Source organism: Pristiophorus japonicus, chromosome 1 (genome assembly GCF_044704955.1).
Source record: "Pristiophorus japonicus isolate sPriJap1 chromosome 1, sPriJap1.hap1, whole genome shotgun sequence".
Classification (NCBI taxonomy): Eukaryota; Metazoa; Chordata; class Chondrichthyes; family Pristiophoridae; genus Pristiophorus; species Pristiophorus japonicus.
The window spans coordinates 196,166,514-196,190,057 of record NC_091977.1 but is presented as its reverse complement, the minus strand read 5'-3'; the positions used below and the strand labels follow the sequence as shown (position 1 = coordinate 196,190,057).

General features: G+C 45.3%; 2 protein-coding genes across 7 annotated transcripts in view; one reads left to right on the top strand and one right to left on the bottom strand.

The window, feature by feature from the left end:
* The window catches only part of utp15 (UTP15 small subunit processome component), a 38,665-nt gene extending 20,398 nt beyond the window's left edge, over window positions 1–18,267 (bottom strand). Inside the window, exons 1-7 of one of the 5 annotated variants that reach the window (XM_070885935.1) lie at window positions 17,816–18,267; window positions 16,720–16,802; window positions 11,873–12,011; window positions 11,272–11,364; window positions 8,583–8,767; window positions 1,200–1,378; window positions 705–830 (exon numbers count right to left, since the gene is read on the bottom strand). In XM_070885935.1, the coding sequence (XP_070742036.1) occupies window positions 705–830; window positions 1,200–1,378; window positions 8,583–8,767; window positions 11,272–11,364; window positions 11,873–11,962 (673 nt within the window). In that variant the 5' untranslated portion in view covers window positions 11,963–12,011; window positions 16,720–16,802; window positions 17,816–18,267. Of the gene's footprint in view, window positions 1–704; window positions 831–1,199; window positions 1,379–8,582; window positions 8,768–11,271; window positions 11,365–11,872; window positions 12,012–16,600; window positions 16,687–16,719; window positions 16,803–17,815 lie in introns of those variants that run through there. The other 4 variants (XM_070885936.1, XM_070885938.1, XM_070885939.1 and 1 more) reach the window with 4 other exon arrangements.
* The window catches only part of ankra2 (ankyrin repeat, family A (RFXANK-like), 2), a 56,959-nt gene continuing 51,319 nt past the window's right edge, over window positions 17,905–23,544 (top strand). For both annotated transcript variants that reach the window (XR_011593952.1, XM_070885941.1), the window contains exon 1: window positions 17,905–18,350. The gene's annotated coding sequence lies outside the window, so the exon portion shown is untranslated. The remainder of the gene's footprint in view (window positions 18,351–23,544) is intronic.

Sequence of the window (23,544 nt, the reverse complement as noted above, 5' to 3'; positions counted from 1 at the left end):
GGGGGGGGGGGGCGGAAGCAGGAGCGGCGGGGAAGCAGGAGCGGCAGCGACAGGCGGGTCGAGTCTGGGGGGGGGGGGGGGGGGCGGAAGCAGGAGCGGCGGGGAAGCAGGAGCGGCAGCGACAGGCGGGTCGAGTCCGGGGGGGGGGGGGGGGTTAGCAGGAGCGGGAGTCGGCAGGAAGCAGGAGCTGGCTGTGGTAGGAGCCTTATTCACGCAGCCCCAGTGAGGCCATTCGGCCAGGGCTAGGGGCCGCTTGCTTCGGGCCCCTCCCACACAGTTTCGGGCGCCTGGAGCTACTGCACTTGCGTGCCCACTGTAGCACGCATATGCAGAGCTCCCGGCACTGTTTTCGGCACAGGATCCTAGCTCCGCCCCCTACAGCTCCTGCTGCGCCGCATCGAGGGCCAGAGGACCTGCAGGGAGGTGGAGAATACGGAGGTTTTTTTTAGGCGCACTTTGTGGCGCGAAAAACGGGCGCCCAGCTCGGAGGGGCGCCCGTTTTTTATCGTGTGGAAACTTGGGCTCAATATACTGATCTACTGCCAATGTGAGACCACGAGAGGGAGAGGAAGACATGAATGGCGGTGGATTCCATGAAAAATTGGTCGCTGTCTTGACAGATTCCTTTATATTTGACAGCACAGCTAAATTAAAACTCCACTAGTTTAGAACACTAAATTTCTAAACAACCAAAGCATATTGACCTGCTGATACCAGAAGTCCACCTGATGGAAAAAGCAAAACACTCTCCACTGGCTGCCCATGTTCCATAGTTATCACGCTTTGATCCATTCGGGCATCAAATACCTTCACTGTATGATCGTATGAACCTATATATGGCCAAAAATAGAGAAGAATATCAGAAATTGTTGGGAGAGCAGATTCAATGTACTGCACCAGAAGAGCAGTTTATGCATTTTATATCACAAGTGTGTGAGACCAACAACTTGTGAAAGGATTCTTTCTATTCCGACATGGACAAAATCAATAGCTGCAGAGTCCAAGAGGACCAACAGCACATTACATTGCACTTACAAACAGCCAGACAGACAGCCTGGATTGCACTAGCATCTGAGAGGTAGGGCACGCTACACATCAGGCTGAAAACTGATCTCAATGGTTACTTGAGTGGAAGTAGAAAAAAAAGAATGCTATTGAACCCAATTATTTAGATTGCTGTTCCAATAAGAACTACTTACCAGTAACAAAGAGGTCTGCATTCAAATTGCTGGTGCAGCCACAACGGATATAATCAGTATGCTCTTTAAAGGAGTGGAGTTCTGTTGAGCTTGGAATGTCCCAAAGCCGGACAGAGTAATCATCTGATCCAGACATCAAACGGTATTTGTCAGATGTAAACGCTGTGACTTGAACCGCTCTGAAGAAAAAGATTTGATCGAGACTCAGTTGATCTTTTACATCTTCCAATTATTATAAAGGCAAACACATCTATTCTGGGTTTTAAAATCACAATTCGCCAATGTAACTGTCTCAAATTATTTGCTCGCACTTCACTAGTACAGTTGTACCTCTCCAGTCTGGCACCCTCGGGACCTGACTGGTGCCGGAACAGAGAGTGTCCCAAACCACGGGAGATCTCATTTACCGGTACCAGTGGACAGCGACCGGACTGCTGTATGTGTGAGTGCGTGCCACGGCAGCCTGTGGACGGCTCCCTCAGCACCCACCCACTCACTGACTGACTGACTAGACGTGCCCAGCCGATCGCCGAACACACTGACTGATCAGCCATTGCAGCCGATCAAAACTTTAGAAAAAATAAATATTCCTCTCCCGCAGGCCCAACTAATGTCGAACCACGGATGTTTCCGGATGAAAGAGTCCAGGACTAAAGAGGTACAACCTGTAATGTTATTAAAAAATAAAAAATCCTTTTAATTGACAAAAGTTACAAAGCTGCTTAGTTTTAATTTGCAATGTAACTTTTGCTGGCAATCTGGACTCAACACAGATGGAAAGAAAGAATAGGCTGGAGCCTACATCTTTTAATATAAGGAGCTAATTTTAAATATTATTTTTAAAACCACTTAGCACATTGAAAATCCATCTGAATTCATAATACACACCCACATATATCAGGCTAAGGATTATATGGGTTTAGAATCATAGAAACTTATAGCACAGAAAGAGGCCATTCGTGCCGTTGCTGGCTCTTTGAAAGAGCAGTCGTGCTTAGTCCCACATCCCCTCTTTCTATCCATATCCCTGCAAGGTCCTTATCCTCAAGTACCTGTCCGACTCCCCTTTTAAATTATTTATGGAATCAGCTTCTGCCACATTTTCAGATAGAGCGTTCAAGAGTCTGACAACATTTCTCTTCATCTCCCCTCTAGGTCTTTTGCCAATGATTTTAAATCTTTGACCTCTAGTTAGTGACCTGTTCACCAGAGAACATAGGTTTTCTCTATCAAAACCTATCATCTTGAACACCTATTAGATCACCTCTTAACCCTCTCTGTTCCAAGGAGAACAGTCCTAATTTTTCCAACCTCTGCTCATAACTAAAGTCCCTCATTGCTGGCAACATCCTGGTAAACGTCCTCTGTATCTTTTCTAAGGCCTTTACATCTTTCCTGAAGTGCGGTGCCCAAAATTATCCACAATTCTCCAGCTGAGACCTAACCAGTGATTTATAAAGTTCTAGCATGATCCCTTTACTTTTATATTCTCTGTCTCCATTTATAAACCCAAGTAACCCATATGCTTTAACCACTTATCAACTTGCCCTGTCACCTTTAAAGATTTGTGTATATGGACATCAAGGTCTCTCTGCTCATCTACACTTTCCAAAATCGTATCAATTATTCTACTAAGTAACTATAACACTCAGATTTTGGATAAAGATTTGAAACAGAAAATACAGAGATGAGGAGACAGCAGGGATCAGATTTGGATTGTTCTAGCAAGGGGCAAGTACAGACATTATTCGGTTTACAAGCTTCCTCAAAACTGAAACTTGGATGGTTCTATCACTTTCACACCCGAACATTCCAGCTAATCTGTTGGGCCTGAGCACCTTCAGAGCTTACACTGTAACCTTCCTTGCTGGTCTTGTATAAATAACTCCCAGGTGAAGTTGGAAGGTGAAGAGAAAGAATCTCTACTGGGATAGAAAAAAAAAACTCGACAAAATACTGCTTTACCAACATTCCTCCAAAGTGAAACTTCTTTTTCAGCATTTTATAAACTGATATGCAAGTGGCCATTATCAACAATACTTAATCACACAAATTACCTTCTCCTCCAATTCTGGTCTTAGAAAACAATTGGGAAACTTGAGGAGGATGCAAAAAGATATAGACAGGTTAAGCGAATGGGCAAGAACATGGCAGATGGAACATAATGTGGAGAAATGTGAAGTTATCCACTTTGGCTGGAAATATTAAAAAACAGTATTTTTTAAAATGGTGAGAGATTGGGAAATGTTGATATGCGTGTCCTCGTACATGAATCGCTGAATGTTAACATGCAGGTACAGCAAGCAATTAGTAGGGAAGCAAATGATATGTTAGCCTTAATTACAAAAGGATTTGAGTATAAAAGAGTATAGAAGTCTTACTGCAAGTATAAAGGGCCTTGGTGTGACCACACCTGGAGTATTGTGTACTTTTGGTCTCCTTACCCAAGGAAGGATATATTTGCCTTAGAGGGAGTGCAACAAAGGTTCACTAGACTGATTCCTGGGATGGGGGAATTGTCCTATGAGGAGAGATTGAGTAGACTAGGCCTACAAAAGGCCGCGAGAGGCAGCGGGAGTTCGTGGTCGCTGAGGCGTGAGTCCGGGGTCGGCGAGAGGCCAACAAAAGGCAGCGGGAGTTCGTGGTCGCTGAGGCGTGAGTCTGGGGTTGGCGAGAGGGCTACAAAAGGCCGCGAGAGGCAGCGGGAGTTCGTGGTCGCTGAGGCGTGAGTCCGGGGTCGACGAGAGGCCTACAAAAGGCCGCGAGAGGCAGCGGGAGTTCGTGGTCGCTGAGGCGTGAGTCCAGGGTCGGCGAGAGGCCAGACTGTGCAGCTACAGAGAGAAAGCAAAAAAGTAGAAAGAAACAGAAAGGTGACGTCACAGCCGAGGGGGTAAGTGATTGGCTGGTGATTGGCGAGTAGTTTTTCTTTTTTATATTAGTCAGTAACTTTTAACATTGTTGTTGCCAATTTAAGTGTATCTAAGGGTTAAGTCATGGCAGGAGAGCTCGGTCGGGTGTTATGCTCCTCCTGTACCATGTGGGAACTCAGGGACACTTCCGGTGTCCCTGACGACTACGTGTGCGGGAAGTGTATCCGCCTCGAGCTCCTGACGGTCCGCGTTGCGGAATTGGAGCGGAGGGTGGATTCGCTCTGGAGCATCCACGATGCTGAGAATGACGTGAGTATCACGTGCAGTGAGTTGGTCTTACCGCAGGAGAAGGGTCCACAGCCAGATAGGGAATGGTGACCAGCAGGAAGAGTAGTGCAAGGAAGGTAGTGCAGGGGTCCCCTGTGGTCATCCCACTGCAAAACAGATACACCGCTTTGAGTACTGTTGGGGGGGATGACTCATCAGGGGAGGGCAGCAGCAGCCAAGTTCATGGCACCATGGCTGGCTCTACTGCACAGGAGGGCAGGAAAAAGAGTGGGAGCGCGAGTGATAGGGGATTCAATGGTGAGGGGAATAGATAGGCGTTTCTGCGGCCGCAACCGAGACTCCAAGATGGTATGTTGCCTCCCTGGTGCAAGGGTCAAGGATGTCTCGGAGCGGGTGCAGGACATTCTGAAATGGGAGGGAGAACAGCCAGTTGTCGTGGTGCACATTGGTACCAACGACATAGGTAAAAAAAGGGATGAGGTCCTACGAAACGAATTTAAGGAGCTAGGAGCTAAATTAAAAAGTAGGACCTCAAAAGTAATAATCTCGGGATTGCTACCAGTGCCAGGTGCTGGTCAGAGTAGGAATCGCAGAATAGCACAGATGAATACATGGCTTGAGCAGTGGTGCAGCAGGGAGGGATTCAAATTCCTGGGGCATTGGAACCGGTTCTGGGGGAGGTGGGACCAGTACAAACCGGACGGTCTGCACCTGGGCAGGACCGGAACCAATGTCCTAGGGGGAGTGTTTGCTAGTGCTGTTGGGGAGGAGTTAAACTAATATGGCAGGGGGATGGGAACCAATGCAGGGAGACAGAGGGAGACAAAAAGGAGGCAAAAGCAAAAGACAGAAAGGAGATGAGGAAAAGTGGAGGGCAGAGAAACCCAAGACAAAGAATAAAAAGGGCCACTGTGCAACAAAATTCTAAAAGGACAAAGGGTGTTAAAAAAACAAGCCTGAAGGCTTTGTGTCTTAATGCAAGGAGTATCCGCAATAAGGTGGATGAATTAACTGTGCAAATAGATGTTAACAAATATGATGTGATTGGGATTACGGAGACGTGGCTCCAGGATGATCAGGGCTGGGAACTCAACATCCAGGGGTATTCAACATTCAGGAAGGATAGAATAAAAGGAAAAGGAGGTGGGGTAGCATTGCTGGTTAAAGAGGAGATTAATGCAATAGTTAGGAAAGACATTAGCTTGGATGATGTGGAATCTATATGGGTAGAGTGCAGAACACCAAAGGGCAACAAACGTTAGTGGGAGTTGTGTACAGACCTCCAAACAGTAGTAGTGATGTTGGGGAGGGCATCAAACAGGAAATTAGGGGTGCATGCAATAAAGATGCAGCAGTTATAAAGGGTGACTTTAATATGCACATAGATTGGGCTAGCCAAACTGGAAGCAATACGGCGGAGGAGGATTTCCTGGAGTGCATAAGGGATGGTTTTCTAGACCAATATGTCAAGGAACCAACTAGGGGGGAGGCCATCTTAGGCTGGGTGTTGTGTAATGAGAGAGGATTAATTAGCAATCTCATTGTGCAAGGCCCCTTGGGGAAGAGTGACCATAATATGGTGGAATTCTGCATTAGGATGGAGAATGAAACAGTTAATTCAGAGACCATGGTCCAGGACTTAAAGAAGGGTAACTTTGAAAGTATGAGGCGTGAATTGGCTAGGATAGATTGGCGAATGATACTTAAGGGGTTGACTGTGGATGGGCAATGGCAGACATTTAGAGACCGCATGGATGAATTAAAACAATTGTACATTCCTGTCTGGCGTAAAAGTAAAAAAGGGAAGGTGGCTCAACTGTGGCTATCTAGGGAAATCAGGGATAGTATTAAAGAGCCAAGGAAGTGGCATACAAATTGGCCAGAAATAGCAGCGAACCCGGGGACTGGGAGAAATTTAGAACTCAGCAGAGGAGGACAAAGGGTTTGATGAGGGCAGGGAAAATGGAGTACGAGAAGAAGCTTGCAGGGAACATTAAGGCGGATTGCAAAAGTTTCTGTAGGTATGTGAAGAGAAAAAGGTTGGTGAAGACAAATGTAGGTCCCCTGCAGTCAGAATCAGGGGAAGTCATAACAGGGAACAAAGAAATGGCAGACCAATTGAACAAGTACTTTGGTTCGGTATTCACTAAGGAGGACACAAACAACCTTCCGGATATAAAAGGGGTCAGAGGGTCTAGTAAGGAGGAGAAACTGAGGGAAATCTTTATTAGTCGGGAAATTGTGTTGGGGAAATTGATGGGATTGAAGGCCGATAAATCCCCAGGGCCTGATGGACTGCATCCCAGAGTACTTAAGGAGGTGGCCTTGGAAATAGCGGATGCATTGACAGTCATTTTCCAACATTCCATTGACTCTGGATCAGTTCCTATCGAGTGGAGGGTAGCCAATGTAACCCCACTTTTTAAAAAAGGAGGGAGAGAAAACAGGGAATTATAGACCGGTCAGCCTGACCTCAGTAGTGGGTAAAATGATGGAATCAATTCTTAAGGATGTCATAGCAGCTCATTTGGAAAATGGTGATATGATAGGTCCAAGTCAGCATGGATTTGTGAAAGGGAAATCATGCTTGACAAATCTTCTGGAATTTTTTGAGGATGTTTCCAGTAAAGTGGACAAAGGAGAACCAGTTGATGTGGTATATTTGGACTTTCAGAAGGCTTTCGACAAGGTCCCACACAAGAGATTAATGTGCAAAGTTAAAGCACATGGGATTGGGGGTAGTGTGCTGACGTGGATTGAGAACTGGTTGGCAGACAGGAAGCAAAGAGTAGGAGTAAATGGGTACTTTTCAGAATGACAGGCAGTGACTAGTGGGGTACCGCAAGGTTCTGTGCTGGGGCCCCAGCTGTTTACATTGTACATTAATGATTTAGACGAGAGGATTAAGTGTAGTATCTCCAAATTTGCGGATGACACTAAGTTGGGTGGCAGTGTGAGCTGCGAGGAGGATGCTATGAGGCTGCAGAGTGACTTGTGAGTGGGCAAATGAATGGCAGATGAAGTATAATGTGGATAAATGTGAGGTTATCCACTTTGGTGGTAAAAACAGAGAGACAGACTATTATCTGAATGGTGACAGATTAGGAAAAGGGAAGGTGCAACGAGACCTGGGTGTCATGGTACATCAGTCATTGAAGGCTGGCATGCAGGTACAGGAGGCGGTTAAGAAAGCAAATGGCATGTTGGCCTTCATAGCGAGGGGATTTGAGTACAGGGGCAGGGAGGTGTTGCTACAGTTGTACTGGGCCTTGGTGAGGCCACACCTGGAGTATTGTGTACAGTTTTGGTCTCCTAACTTGAGGAAGGACATTCTTGCTATTGAGTGAGTGCAGCGAAGATTCACCAGACTGATTCCCGGGATGGTGGGACTGACCTATCAAGAAAGACTGGATCAACTGGGCTTGTATTCACTGGAGTTCAGAAGAATGAGAGGGGACCTCATAGAAACGTTTAAAATTCTGATGGGTTTAGACAGGTTAGATGCAGGAAGAATGTTCCCAATGTTGGGGAAGTCCAGAACCAGGGGTCACAGTCTAAGGATAAGGGGTAAGCCATTTAGGACCGAGATGAGGAGAAACTTCTTCACCCAGAGAGTGGTGAACCTGTGGAATTCTCTACCACAGAAAGTAGTTGAGGCCAATTCACTAAATATAATCAAAAGGGAGTTAGATGAAGTCTTTACTACTCGGGGGATCAAGGGGTATGGCGAGAAAGCAGGAACTGAAGTTTCATGTTCAGCCATGAACTCATTGAATGGCGGTGCAGGCTAGAAGGGCTGAATGGCCTGCTCCTGCACCTATTTTCTATGTTTCTATATTCTCCAGAGTTTAGAAGAATGAGAGGTGATCTCATTGAAATGTGTAACATTTATAATGGACTTGACAGGGTGGATGCTGGGAGGATGTTTGCCTGGCTGGGGAGTCTAGAATCAGGGGTCACAGAATAAGGGGTCGGCCATTTAGGACTGAGATGAGGAGAAATTTCTTCTCTCAAAGGGTTGTGAATCTTTGGAATTCTCTACCCTAGAGAGCTATGGATGCTCAGTTGTTGAGTACACTCAAGACAGAACGATAGATTTTTGGATACTATGGGAAGCAAAGGATATGAGGATATGTGGAACAGAGATAGAAAATCAGGCATGATGTTAATGAATAGTGATACAAACTTGAAGGGCCTGCTCCTAGTTCTTAAGTTCCTAACTTACTTAGTATGTCCACTGAACTGCCTGAGTGCTGCTCGGCCATCAACGTCAAAAAGGCGAACAATACCATCCTCACTGCCTGCAACAAGCAGCTTTCCATCATCTCTGTATGTGCCACAGTATGCCGTGTCCTTAAATCGGGAGAATGTTTTGATGGGTTCCTGAGAATATCGACCATATATGTGGATCTAAACAATTAAATACGGATGTTATTAAACATATCACAGGTGTGTCAAAAACAACACAGTATAACAGCTGTTTAAGAACATATGTCGATGGGTATCCAACCATACAAGTCACCAAGTGTTTTTTTTTTTAAAAACAATTTAGTGCTAACTAACCCTACACCTAGAATTGTAAGTAATAATGAGGAGGCATCATTTAAAACACGGAGAAAGATCTGGTCGTACCTGTGGCATCTTCTGGAACCAATAGTTCAACTCCCAACAACCAAGAGGTAGTTAAGCATACATAAGAAAAGGCCTTTCAACCAACAAGTCTGTTCTTTCAGTATCAGCTTTGGCTAAGTGGTAACTTTCTAATTTCCAATTCAGAAGGTGGTGGGTTCAAACCCCACCACAAAGACTTGAGCAGGCTGACACGTTGCAGTACTGAGAGATTGCTGCATTGTTGGAGGTGCCATCTTTCGGATGTTAAACCGAGGATCCGTCTGCCCTGTCAGGTGAATGTAAAAGATGCCATGGCACTTTTCAAAGAGTAGGGGTGCTCTCCAGGTGTTCTGACCGATATTTATCCCCCAACCAACAGTTATGCAAAAATTATCTTCTCACATATCTCACTGCTGTTTCTGGTACTTTGCTGTGCGCAAATTATCTGCCACGTTTCCCTACATTGCAACAGTGACTAGACTTTAAAAGTACTTAATTGGCTCTAACACACTTTGGGACACCCAGAGATCATGAAAGGCGCTATATAAATTCAATTTCTTTCTTTCCACAAAACATGTAGTTGTGATCTGTCACAAACACTACCTAACTCATTCAATCTCGACGGAGGCAACAAAGCCACAGATAAACTTCTTAAAAGTGCTGTGAAATTTCTCCCAAATGCTAAAGGACCATCCAACAAAACACTTCAGCACTAAGCTAAGGTAACAATTCTGATCAATTACATTCTACAAATTGTTCCACCATTGTAAGACCACTTGTTCCTTAAATGTTTGTTCATCTCTGTATCTTTATAATCTTCAATCTCATTCAACATATTTATCCACCCGCTTTAAAAAAAATAAATCTATTCCCAACTAACACCTTTAAAACACAGAAGTGGTAGAACAAGGGTTTAAAGTGTTCTACCAAGCGCAATTATACCTCTCATAACAGAACACGAGTGGAATGGTTGCCAAAAATGCCTCTCCGCCATATTTTAGTGCCTCAGCGGGGATTCCATCTGCTCCCGATGGCCTTTTCTGCCTCATGCAGGGCTGGGGTATTGCTGAGGTGGTGGCGAGTAGCATGCTGCGGGATGGAGTCGTGGACACTCGTGACAAAGGCAGAGTCTCGGTTAAGGAGATCTTCGAAGTGCTCCTTCCAGCGGGTCCTGACTGCCTCGGTGTCCTTGATGAATGTCTCCCCGTTCTTGGCCAGCAGTGGGGTGGGGCTTTGGGCCGTAGGTGGACTTGACTGTGGTGAAGAATCCTCGCACATCATGGCTGTCGACCAGCTGCTGAATCTCCTGTGCTTTCTCCACCCACCATCGATTCTTTAGGTCGCGGGTTTTTTGCTGGACCTCGGCCTTAAGCCGTCTGTAAAGCTGCTTTGCTGCTCCCGAGTTGGGTTGTTGTTTAAGGTTCAGAAATGCCCTGTGCTTGCTGTTTATTAGCTCTTGGATCTCCTGATCATTCTCATCAAACCCAGTCCTGGTGTTTCCTGGTTGAGAGACATGGACCATATACAGTAGACACCTCAAATTGCTGGAGAAATACCACCAACAATGTCTCCGCAAGATCCTGCAAATCCCCTGGGAGGACAGACGCACCAACGTTAGTGTACTCGATCAGGCCAACATCCCCAGCATCGAAGCACTGACCACACTTGACCAGCTCCATTGGGCAGGCCACATTGTACGTATGCTCGACACAAGACTCCCATAGCAAGCGCTCTACTCGGAACTCCTACACGGCAAGCAAGCTCCAGGTGGGCAGAGGAAACATTTCAAGGTCACCCTCAAAGCCTCCTTGGTAAAGTGCAACATTCCCACCGACACCTGGGACTCCCTGGCCAAAGACAGCCCTAAGTGGAGGAAGAGCATCCGGGAGGGCGTTGAGCACCTCGAGTCTTGTCGCCGAGAGCATGCAGAAAACAAGCGCAGGCTGTGGAAGGAGTGTGCGGCACCCAGACTCCCCACCCACCCTTTCCTCCAATGACTGTCTGTCCCACCTGTGACAGAGACTGTAATTTCCGTATTGGACTGTACAGCCACCTGTGAACTCACTTTTGGAGTGGAAGCAAGTCTTCCTTGATGTTGAGGGACTGCCTATGAGGATGATAATGATGGAATGATTAACGTGCAATTTCTGATTTGGATATTTTTGCGAAATCACATTGAAATAGATCTGCACTACCATTTGACACAGTAAAACAGTCAATTTTGGTTTTGTAGAAACACTTGGATCAAATCAAATTGAAGTTATTTCATTTTTTTAAGACAAGGACACTTATTCTGCACTCACCCTTGTAGAAGCAGTTACTGCATAGTTGTAGGGAACAATTGGAGAAAAATCTATGTTTGTCACAGCACCAAATTCCTTTATCTGAACTGGAGCCTGAAACAGAAAATAAAGTTAAGCCAGTACTGGTATCAGATGTACAGCTTCATATGTTAGTGATGTGGGGTACAGATGGATTCCTATGTGTAAAATACGGAACGTCTCAAAATCCAGTCATATGGACAGTGTGTTTTAAATATCAAGACTTAAAGAATTTTCAGTCTTATATACTGGGAAATATGAAAACCTTCTCATATATGTGGTTTCAACAAAACTCAACTGGCCACATTTTACATTAAGAAGCCCAAAGCTCAGAAATACCTGGGACTGCTGATTCTGTAATACTTTCAGGTGCCAGGGTTAAATATTCAATTGTAGCTAAAAGTACTGTAGTCACTGTATGCATAACAGTGGGAAACCAGCCTAATGGCTTAAATAAGGATGCAAACTCTCTCCCTTCTTACTTACAAACTAGTGATTAATGTTAAAATTTGCACAAATAAAGATAGTACATAATATGCTCACACGTATTAAGTCCGCCAAAGATCATTCATTGTGATCATACCTTATAATTTTTCCAGTATAATGTGTCCTGTGTGACCTTCTTTCCAAGTTTTGGGTAGCTCTGAATCACGGTTGGTTTGTAAGAAGCCATTGTTTTCCAAATGTTATTCTAGCAGAAGTTGCACTCCTCTCCCAGGTACCTGAAAGGATCAAAATTTGAAATACAAGTTTAATGACCAGTATTGATCTCACTAGAAAAAGAAAAAATGAGTACAGAAAATTACATTTTCATCTGATAAAATAGATAAGCTTCTATCAAGTAGTGCTATACAAAACTAAACACTTAAAACAAAGCTGGCATGGCTTACTGGTTATAGAAAGTACCTCGTGTGCCATCTTACAGGTATGTGATTCATGTTAGAATAGTAGATATTCTAGCAAAAGCTGCTTCTAAGTCAACTGGCTTATCAATTAACTCCTTTAAAAAGCTTAGTAAATATCTGATTAGGATAAAAAGGTACAAGGGCTAGTACTGAGGTCATTTTCGTCCATTATAAACAATGTAGGCAGTTTACCCTCGATGATCTGATTAAGTGCAACTTACCAAATACAGGATAACTATATTGAAGAATAGCTGCTATGCTAAACTGGTAGAATATACAAACATTAAGGTTGTATTCATACTGTAGCTCTTGTTCAAGACGTTATATAAAACAATTTTATGTCTTTTAAAATTCCCAGTAGATCCAAAGAATCCCTGAGCCCTTTTTAAAACCAGGTTTGACAGCACAAGGGGGTATACCATCACATTTGTATTGCTACAAAATGGGAACCACTTCATGGCAATACAAAAGTGACAATGTAACTGCACTGTTAAACATCAAAAGCACAAGTTCCTGCAGTGCTTGACCTGGTTCAGTATAAACTTGTGCTCATCCAAAACTCTGCTGCCCGTACCTTAACTTGCTCCAAGTCTTGTTCACCCATCACCCTTGTACTTCCCAACCTACACTGGCTCCCGGTCCGACAACGCCTCAATTTTAAAATTCTTATCCTTGTTTTCAAATCCCTCCATGACCTCGCCCTCCCCTATCTATGTAATCTCTTCCAGCCCTACAAGCCTTCGATATCTCTGTGCTTCTCCAATTCTGGCCTCTTGCGCATCCCCCATTTTAATCGCTCCACCATTGGTGGCAGTGCTTTCAGCTGCCTTGGCCCCAAGCTCTGGAATTCCCTGCCTAAACCTCTCCTTACTTAAAATCTACCTCTTCGACCAAGCTTTTGGTCATGTGTCCTGATATCTCCTTCTGTGGCTCAGTGTCTAAAATGTTTTTATTGATACTGATCGTTAAGCGCCCTGGGACATTTTGCTACATTAAATGTGCTATATAAATGCAAATTGTTGGTGTATAAATCATCGTTCCCACCTATGGAGGCCTGAAATACTGCACTATATATGAATTGGTTAGTCCATTCTTTAGTCACATTTCAATGCTAATTTCAGCTTTGCTTTTAACCCAAGAACTCTGACTTAAAACCATTCTACAGAAGCTTGAGTACCTGCAAATGTTCATCATCAAGGAAGGGAACAAATTACCATTTGCTTTTAAAATTGATCACAAAAAGCTTTTCACAAAAACATGTTATATTTGAGAAGGAAGGTGGTCTGGAAGAGCGCGGTGCATCATTTTGCTCTACAATAATGTCACATACAAGTCTTTGCTTTACTTTCCACACACAAATGACACAATAAGATCTTGCATTTATTATAGCACCTTTAAACTTAGAAAACATCACAATGAAGAAGCAAACACTGAGCAGCAGTGAAAGGTTTAGGAGAAATGACCAAAAGCAAGGTTGAAAAGATAGGTTTTTCTTTATAAAGAAATAAAAGGTTATCCAAATATTTTTTCATGGTTTTATTAGTTTGATGTCTGTCTCTTAAGCTTACTATTGTTGGCAGAGCCTTCAGAAGCCCTAGATGTATTCTCTAAACTCTTTACTCAAACTCTCCACCACTTCTTTTTACTACCACCTTTAAAAATCTTCTGAAAACCCATCTTTCCGACCAGGGTTTTAGTCACCTGTCCTAACTTTCCCACCATGGCTCACTGTCTGCTTCTTTAATTCTTTTCTCTATTTTTGCACCCCCTCACACACCCTCTATACCACCTTGGAGCATTTCCAGTGTTAAATATTATTGCAAGTTGTTGTTGCTCCAAGTCACATTAAGAGAATACTTAAAGAAAATAAATGTTTACTAAACTGCCTAAACTAACCATAATCTCTCAATACTACAATGGGATACATCTGTGGTGGTGTTTTCAGTCATCCCATTACCCTACTGATGATATAAATAACATTTGCATTTAGATAGCACCGTATTACATCAAAATATCTCTACGGACTTTCCACAATAGAGTGGCAGTGACTATTATGTAGGCAAATGCAACAGTTATTTTGCATCACAAACAGTAATGAGATGAATGATCACTAGATCAGGAGGAGGAAAACAATTTCAGCCATCTTCGCTCATCATCCAGAACAAACCCACAGTCCTTCATCACAATATCTAATCATTTCCTTCCAGCATTTTCACTCCATTACCCAGTCTAAGAGTCTATTCCATGTGTTGATCACTGTATGATATACAATTATATCAAGTCAGTCCTAAATTTGTCTTTTTTGCCCACATGCCCCATCATCATTGTAACTTGAAGTACTGTTCCATAAGAACATAATAGGAGCAGGTGTAGGCCATTTGGCCCCTCGAGCCTGCTCCGCCATTTAATAAGATCATGGCCAAACTCCACTTCTCCGCCCACTCTCCATAACCCTTGACTCCCCCATCAGTCAAAAATCTGTCTATCTCCACCTTAAATATATTCAATGACCCAGCCTCCACAGCTCTCTGGGGTAGAGAATTCCAAAGATTCACAACCCTGAGAGAAGAAATTCCTCCTCATTTCTGTTTTAAATGGGTGACCCCTTATTCTGAATCTATGCCCCCTATTTCTGGATTCCCCCACGAGGGGAAACATCCTTTCTGCATCTACCCTGTCAAGCCCCCTCAGAATCTTATACATTTCAATAAGATCACCTCTCATTCTTCTAAACTCCAATAAATATAGGCCCAACCTTTCTTCATGACAACCCCTTCATCTCAGGAATCAACCTCGTGAACCTTCGCTGAACTGCCCCCAATGCAAATATATCCTTCCTTAAATAAGGAGACCAAAACTGTACGCAGTACTCCAGGTGTAGTCTTACATTTGTAGCAAGACTTCCCTACTTTTATACTCTATCCCCCTTGAAATAAAGGCGAACATTGCATTTGCCTTCCTAATTACTTGCTGTACCTGCATGCTAACTTTTTGTGTTTCATATACAAGGACCCCCTGTACCGCAGCATTTTGTAATCTCTCCCCATTTAAATAATAATTTGTTTTTTTATTATCCCCCCCACATTATACTCCATCTGCTAAATTTTTGCCCACTCAATTAGCCTATCTATAACCCTTTGCAGATTCTTTGCATCCTCGTCACAACTTGTTTTCCCACCTATCTCGGTCCCTTCATTCAAGTCATTAATATAAATTGTAAATAGTTGAGGCTCCAGCACTAATTTTTGTGGCACCCCACTAGTTAGATTGACAATCTGAAAATGACCCATTTATCCCGACTCTCTGTTTTCTGTTAGTTAGCCAATCCTCTATCCATGCTATTATTATATTACTCCCAACCCCGTGAGCTCTTATCTTGTGCAGTAACCTTTTATGCGGCACCTTATCGAATGCTTTCTGAAAATCCAAATACACGACATCTACTGGTTCCCCTTTATCCACCCTGCTTGTTACATCCTCAAAGAACTCCAGCAAATTTGTCAAACATGATTTCCCTTTCATAAAACCATACTGTCTCTGCTTGACTGCATGATGATTTTCTAAATGTCCTGTTACTACTTCCTTAATGATGAATTCCAGCAATTTCCCAATGACAGTTGTTAGGCTAACTGGTCTATAGTTTCCTTCTTTCTTTCTCCAATAGGGGCATTACATTTGCGGTTTTCCAGTCCGCAGGGACCTTCCAAAAGTCCAGGGAATTTTGGTAGATTACAACCAATGCATCCACTATCTCTGCAGCCACCTTTTAAGACCCTAGGATGCACGCCACCAGGTCCAGGGGATTTGTCCACCTCCAGGTTTACTTTTTCCATACCGTAGTTCTATCTCATATTTGAATGAGGTTCACATCCTACAAGATAAAAAGATCAAGTGTACAGTCTTCCTCAAACTTTATCCCTCTGATCAGCCTTGTGGATCTTCTTCGCACCACTTGCAAGGTTTGAATGTCTCTCCCGTCTTGATGCCCAAAAATGGATCAAAATTGTGTCTGACCAGAGCACCAAAACAATTCCAGCTGCACGCCTTAACTAGCGGTCTACTGGCTATATAATTCAGCATTCTGCTTGCTTTATTAATGTTTCCAGTCACTGCAGAGCAGAAATTAAGTGCTGAATCCATTAACTCTTTCTCTTCTCGATCCCGTTCTATCTCACGCTGTGTGCCACCAATTTTTTCTTCTAACGTGCGATTCTTTATACATCAGCATTTAATTTCATTTGGCCTTGATCTTCCCACTTACATAAGAACTAATTTTGTAAGTAGGCTGCTCTTTCAGATTTGATTGCCCTCTAGCTTGATGTTATCTGTGAGTTTGATAAGTTTATACTGTGCCTCTGAATACATGACATTGTAAATTATAATCAGTGCAAGTCATAACACCATACCTTGGGTCACTTCACTCAGTACTTCCCCAAGTACCAAGCATCATCATAGAATTCTTAACATCTAGTTAAACCACAAGATCTGGGACCACGATATACCTCAGCTGAACAACAACACTCACTCAGTATGGCACTAGAGTATCAGCCTTGATAGTGCGCAGAAGCAGAGGTACAACTTATTGGCAGACCTTTTACACAGGACTCACTGTAAAAGAAAGAAAGCATTCGCATTTATAAAGCACCTTTCATGACCTCAGGGCATCCCAAAGCACAGCCAATTTTAAAAACAGAAAGGTCTCAAAAATATCAATGAGATAATGACCAGATTTTCAATGAAGTTAGTTGAGGGCTAAATATTGGTCAGGACCAAAGTTCCTCTAATTTTTTTTTTGCTGCTCGGTATCTCTTCCAGCTGCAGGTGAGCAGCCTGTGCAGGTCTTTACCATTGGTGCGCGGCCGTTGGCCAGGACATCAGGGGAAAACTCCCCTGCTCTTCTTCAAACAGCGTCATCGGATCTTTTACATCCATTGAGGGCAGACGGGGCTGCACATTAAAGTCACATATAAAACACGACACCCTCACGAGGGCCAGCCTAGATTAAGATTACGTGCTCAAGTGCCTGCAGTGGATCCCAGCATCGAGTCAGGGGTGAGAGTACTGCCCACTGAGCCGAGGCTGACATCATGACTGGGGAGCGATGGCCTCAGCGCATTGTCACCCCCCAACGAAGAGTCTGCTCCGAGCCTGCCTTTAAATTGTAGCGCTGAAGAATAAAACACTTCAACAAGAGGCAACGGAGACACAGCAGTAACGTTTCGGACGGCCTTTAGGGTGATGGAGCACCACGGTAAATACACCTCCCCTTAACTCGAGTTTACGGGCCACCGTTTGAGACGGGAGCAGAGGAATAATCCTGGAGTCCTGGACTGTGAGGGATCACCGCCCGCAGAATGGCGATCGGAAAGTCATTGGGCATTAAACCGTAGTTAGCCGACCGCGGCTTTCCAGTTACGAGGCAGTGATGTTAGCAACACGAAGCGCCGCCGCACGGCACCGCCTGCACACACTTGCCCTGCAGGCCTCACACAAAAGCGGAGCCGGCAAAGCGCCGCCGCCGCCGCCAGTGCCGGACCTCGCGCGTCCCTGTCATTGTTTGTTACGTAAAAGGATTCGAACATGTCGCGGCGCGCAGCTTTCAAACACCAACCGTCCCTCACCTCACCTCACCGGCCACCCGCCCGCCGCCATGCCAGCCACGCGGCGTCACTTCCGCCTCTCAACCAACTTTATTAACATTAACGCGTGGATCCCAGTGTTTGACCGTTTTAAAAAATACGGCTGCTAAAATGAATATCAAAACTGAACTAATTTTAATGTTCGAACTGATCAAATATGGAATGAAACTTCTGGCCTCGCGGAGCGAAAGGCCCTTTAAAAAATGCCCCGCACAAAAATGGCGCCCCGACCAGCGACAATTATAATTCGACGTTTTGTCAGAGAGAACGTTCTGAGAGACGAAGATGCATTTTATGGAATGTCGCAGTTCTCGCCACCGTTGATTTTGTAAGGAGGGATTTATGCCTCTGGCCGCTGTTGAAGCTGGACTGGACGGGACGTGCCGAGGGCGGTAAATTTTAAACAAACTTTATTGGTGCGGACATTGTGCGGAGGGGCTGCCGGGAAGAGGAGAGCAGGTAAAGAGCAGAACAAACCCGGGGTGGCGTTTATACCCCGCACCCACTCAGCGGAAAGGTAAGAGTTGCTGATTGAACAGGGCCCCGACACATCGGGCTTTCATTGCTCTCCAACCACAAAAGACAAATTAAACCTGAACAGCGAGGCCCCTGCCGTAAAATTAACGGAGTGGCTATTGACAGCGCTGCCGCCCTGGAGCAATGGGTCCTAAAATCAGACTTGAACGTAGGTTGCTGTTGTGTTCTTAACACAGGGAGGTTAAATTAACAGTGGCCTCGGTCTTTATTAAGACACTCCAAAGTCAGTAACAGGCCAGCTTATATACAGTACTGGGACTTCGGGGGATGCTCTCCTTGGTGGTGGAACATGGGAATGCATGCTTTACAGATACACAACATCACTCAACGCCCCCCCCCCTGCCAAAGTCAAAATGAAAACTATTTGGTGAGGGCCAGGACCACAAACTTAGTGGTGCCTCTCTGGGCGCGTTGCTCAACTGAGCACACACGCTGCATTGCCGTACACAGGACTCTTAGTCAGAGTCGATACCGGGCCATCACACGTGGGATCTGGCCATCGCTTTCATCATTACTATACCCGGGTGTGTGCTGTGGGGATCCGAGATGAACGTCTCCCTGCCCTTTTTGGGTAGCACTATGCGGTTACCCCACAACAGGCAGTCTGCCTGAATGGACAGCTCATCCTTTCGCCGCTGGATCAGCTTAATTAGCTCTTGCATTTCAACGGGGATGCTGGCCCAGCTCCCATGCAGTACACAGTTTTTTACTAGGGACAGCAGAGATTCTTGGCTGGTCCAAGTCCTAATCTGGCGGGCCGTGACAGGTGATTTATCATTTTCAAACGCTTCTATGACCATCAACAAGTCTGCGGGCTGCGTCACCATCAACAAGTTTGCAGGCTGCGCCATTTCCACCCCCGTGGTGGGCAATGGTAGCCGACAGAGCATCCGCACAGTTCTCGGTGCCTGGCCTGTGGCGGATGGTATAGTTCTACGCAGATAGCGCTAGTGCCCACTTTGTATGCGGGCTGAGGCATTAGTATTTATCCCCTTGTTTTCAGTGAACAGGGATATGAGGGGCTTGTGATCGGTTTTCAGCTCAAATTTGAGGCCAAACAGGTACTGATGCATTTTCTTTACCCCGAATACACACGCTAATGCCTCTTTCTCAATCATGCTGTCGGCCCTCTCCGCTTCCTGGAAGCATAGGTGACAAGTTGCAACTTCCCCGCAACGTTAGCTTGTTGTAATACACACCCAACTCCATACGACGACGCATCTTTTACACGGGTTATACAATACAAGCAGCTTGTTGGAGCATAAAATGGTTCTGGCTTTCTCAAAAGCAATTACATGTTTTTTTTTCTCCATACCCAGTTCTCACCTTTACGCAATAACACATGTAGGGGCTCTAAGATGGCGCTTAACCCCCGGTAGGAAGTTACCAAATTAGTTGAGTCCCAGGAACGACCGCAGCTCCGTGACGTTCTGTGGCCCGGGCGCGTTCCTGATAACCTCTGTGTTGGCATCTGTGGGCCGAATGCCGTACACCGCAATCTTTCTCCCCAAAAACTCCACTTCTGTTGCCAAGAAGACGCATTTCGACCTCTTCAGCCACAGCCCTACGCGATCCAGTCGCTGGAGGACCTCCTCCAGGTTGTGTAGGTGCTTGATGGTGTCCTGACCCGTGACCAATATGTCGTCCTGAAAAACCACCGTGCATGGTCCCGACTGGAGTAGGCTCTCCATGTTTCTCTGGAAGATTGCTGCAGCCGACCGAATTCCAAACGGGCATCTGTTGTAGATGAACAGTCCTTTGTGCGTGTTGATGCAGGTGAGGCCTTTCGAAGACGACTCCAGCTCCTGCGTCATGTAGGCCGAAGTCAGGTCGAGCTTGGTGAACATCTTGCCTCCTGCCAGCGTCGCAAATAGGTCGTCTGCCATAGGTAGCGGGTATTGGTCCTGTAGCGAGAAACGATTAATAGTTACTTTGTAATCGCTGCAAATCCTGACCGTACCATCACTTTTGAGTACTGGAACAATCGGGCTGACCCATTCACTGAATTGCACTGGGGAGATGATGCCCTCGCGTTGCAGCCTGTCCAGCTCAATTTCCACTCTCTCCCTCATTGTGTGAGGTACCGCTCGCACCTTGTGGTGAATGGATCGTGCCTCTGGGACCAAGTGGATCCGCACCTTCGCCCCGGAAAAGTTTCCAATGCCTGGCTCAAAAAGGGAAGGAAATTTGTTAAGAACCTGGGTACATGAGACCTCATCGACATGTGATAGCGCTCAGATGTCATCCCAGTTCCAGCGGATTTTGAACAGCCAGCTCCTTCCAAGCAGTGTGGGGCCATCGTCCGGGACAATCCAGAGTGGCAGTTTGTGCACCGTGCCCTCGTAGGTGACCTTGACCATGGTGGTGCCCAGGACAGTGATAAGCTCTTTGGTGTATGTTCTCAGTTTTGTGTGGATGTGGCTCAGGGCTGGTCTGAGTGCCTTGTTGCACCACAGTCTCTCAAACATCTTTTTACTCATGATGAATTGGCTTAGCGCCAGTGGGTAAGCCATTCAATTTTACATGTAGCATTATAGGTGGACATTTCGTCGAAAATATGTGCACCCCGTGTACTTCAGCATCTGTCTCCTTTTTTTGAGGCTCGAAATTGCTTTGGTCCACCATGGACCGATCTTTCTCTGCCAAGTGGCGATTAGCAGGTTTTGCAGAGCTTGCAGCTCGTTGGAGGTGCCCCATTGTTCCACAGCTCTTGCAAACATACCCTTTGAAGCGGCATGAATAGGCTGAATGGAAGCCTCCACAACGCCAACAAGGTGTGCATTGCCTTGCATTCATCCTTTGTTGCGGACTCTGAGTCATCTGGGTCACCTGAGGCCTGCTGGCAGTTGCAGACTCGTGATTTCTGCCCCGTATATTTCTTCTCGCAAACACAGTTCCAGTTAATTTATGAACATTGCTAGCACTTGTGTGCTGAGAGATTTGTTTGGTGTTATCACTGGTGGACATAAACGCCTGTGCTATCGCAATGGCCTTACTGAGGGTCGGTGTCTCTACAGTCAAAAGTTTTCGTAGGATGGTCTCGTGGCCAATGCCCAGTACAAAAAAGTCTCTGAGCATTTGTTCCAGGTAGCCAACAAATTCACATTGACCTGCAAGTCGCCTTAGCTCGGCAACCTAGCTCGCCACTTCCTGACCTTCAGATCGATGGTACGTATAGAACTGATACCTCGCCATCAGCACGCTCTCCCTCGGGTTAAGATGCTCCCGAACCAGTGTACACAGCTCCTCATACGACTTATCTGTGGGTTTCACTGGAGCCAGAAGATTCTTCATGAGGCTGTAGGTCGGTGCCCCGCAGACTGTGAGGAGGACCGCTCTCCTTTTTGCAGCGCTTCCTTCTCCGTCCAGCTTGTTGGCTACAAAGTACTGGTCTAACCGTTCGACATAGACTTCCCAGTCCTCACCCTCCGAGAACTTCTCCAGGATGCCCACAGTTTGCTGCATCTTTGCGTTGGATTTGTGTACTCGTCACCAGTTGTTGTGTTCCTAACACAGATGAGACTGCACACAGGGAGGTTAAAGTAACAGTGACCTCAGTCTTTATTAAGACACTCCAGAGTGAGTAACAGGCCTTGGGGGCCGGCTTATATACAGTGCTCCCAAGGGATGCTGGGATCCCTTGGGAATTCAGGGGATGTGCTCCCTGGTGGCGGAACATGGGAGTGCATGCTTTACAGATACACAACAGTTCCTCCTGTCACTTTTATACACACACACACACACACAAAAGGCTCGATTAAGCCAGGCTTGAAGTAAAGTTTATGAATAGTTGTCAGGAATAGAAAGCTCACAACCCATTTAACCACCTGTTTATGTTTAAGATCTGAATACATCAAAATACTCCAACAACAACAACAACTTGTATTTATATAGCGTCTTTAAGGTAGTCAAACATCCTAAGGTGCTTCATGGGAGCGTTATCAAACAAAATTGTGACACAAACTCACATAAGGAGATGTTAGGGCAGATGGTCAAAGAGTTAAGTTTTAAGGAGTATTTTAAAGAAGAAAGCGAGGTGGAGAGGTTTAGCGAGTGAATTCAAAAGCTTGGAGCCGTAACAGCTGACGGCATGGCTGACAATGTTGGAGCGATTAAAATCGGGGATGCTCAAGAGGCCAGAATTAGAGTAGCACAGATATCTGAGGGTTGTGGGGCTGGAGGAGATTACAGAGAGAGAGAGGGGCGAGGTCTTGGAGGGATTTGAAAACAAGGATGAGAATTTTTAAATCAAGGCATTGCTTAACTGGGAGCCAATGTGGGTCAGCGAGCACCGGGGATGATGGGTGAACGGGACTTGATGCGAGTTAGGACATGAGCAGCAGAGTTTTGAATGACTTCGTTTAGAGGGTAGAACGTGAGCGGCCAGCCAGGAGTGCGTTGGAATAGTCCAGTCCAGCAGTAACAAAGGCATGGATGAGGGTTTAAGCAGTAGATGAGCAGAGGCTGGGGCGATGTTATGGAGGCGGAAATAGGTGGTCTTGGTGATGGCGCGGATATGTGGTCGGCAGCTCAAATATGACTCCAAGGTTGCAAACAGCCTCAGATAGTTGTCAGGGAGAGGGGTGGAGTTAGAGGCTAGGAAACAGTTTGTGGTGTACTGGACCAAAAATGAATAAAAGTCTGCAGATATGTTTGTCGGGGTGAGGGAGCAGTGAGACACCAGTGGTGTGCGAAAACCCAGAAGTTTAGCCTCATGAGGAATGATTGGGGGGAAAAGTACTAAATGTTTTATTAATTTCATGGCCTTTCTCTGTAACCTCTTCCAGCTCTATAACCCTCTGAGAATTCTGTGTTCCTCTAACACTGGTTTCTTGCATATCTACCGCTCCCTTCATCCCACTATTGATGGCTGTGCTCTGGAATTCCCTCCCTAAACCTCTCTGCCTTTTCACCTCTCTCTTTAAGACCCTCATTAAAACACGCATCTTTGACCAAAGTTTTAATCGCCCCTCCTAATATCTCCTTATTTGGCTGAGGCTTTATTTTTCTCTGATTACCTTTCAGCGAAGAACCTTGGGCATATTTTTCTAACTTAAAGGCAATATATAAATGTAAATTATTTATTTTATTGTATGGTAGTATAGTGATTATGTTACTAGACCAGTAATCCAGAGGCCTGGACTAATGATCTGGAGACATGTGTTCAAATCCCA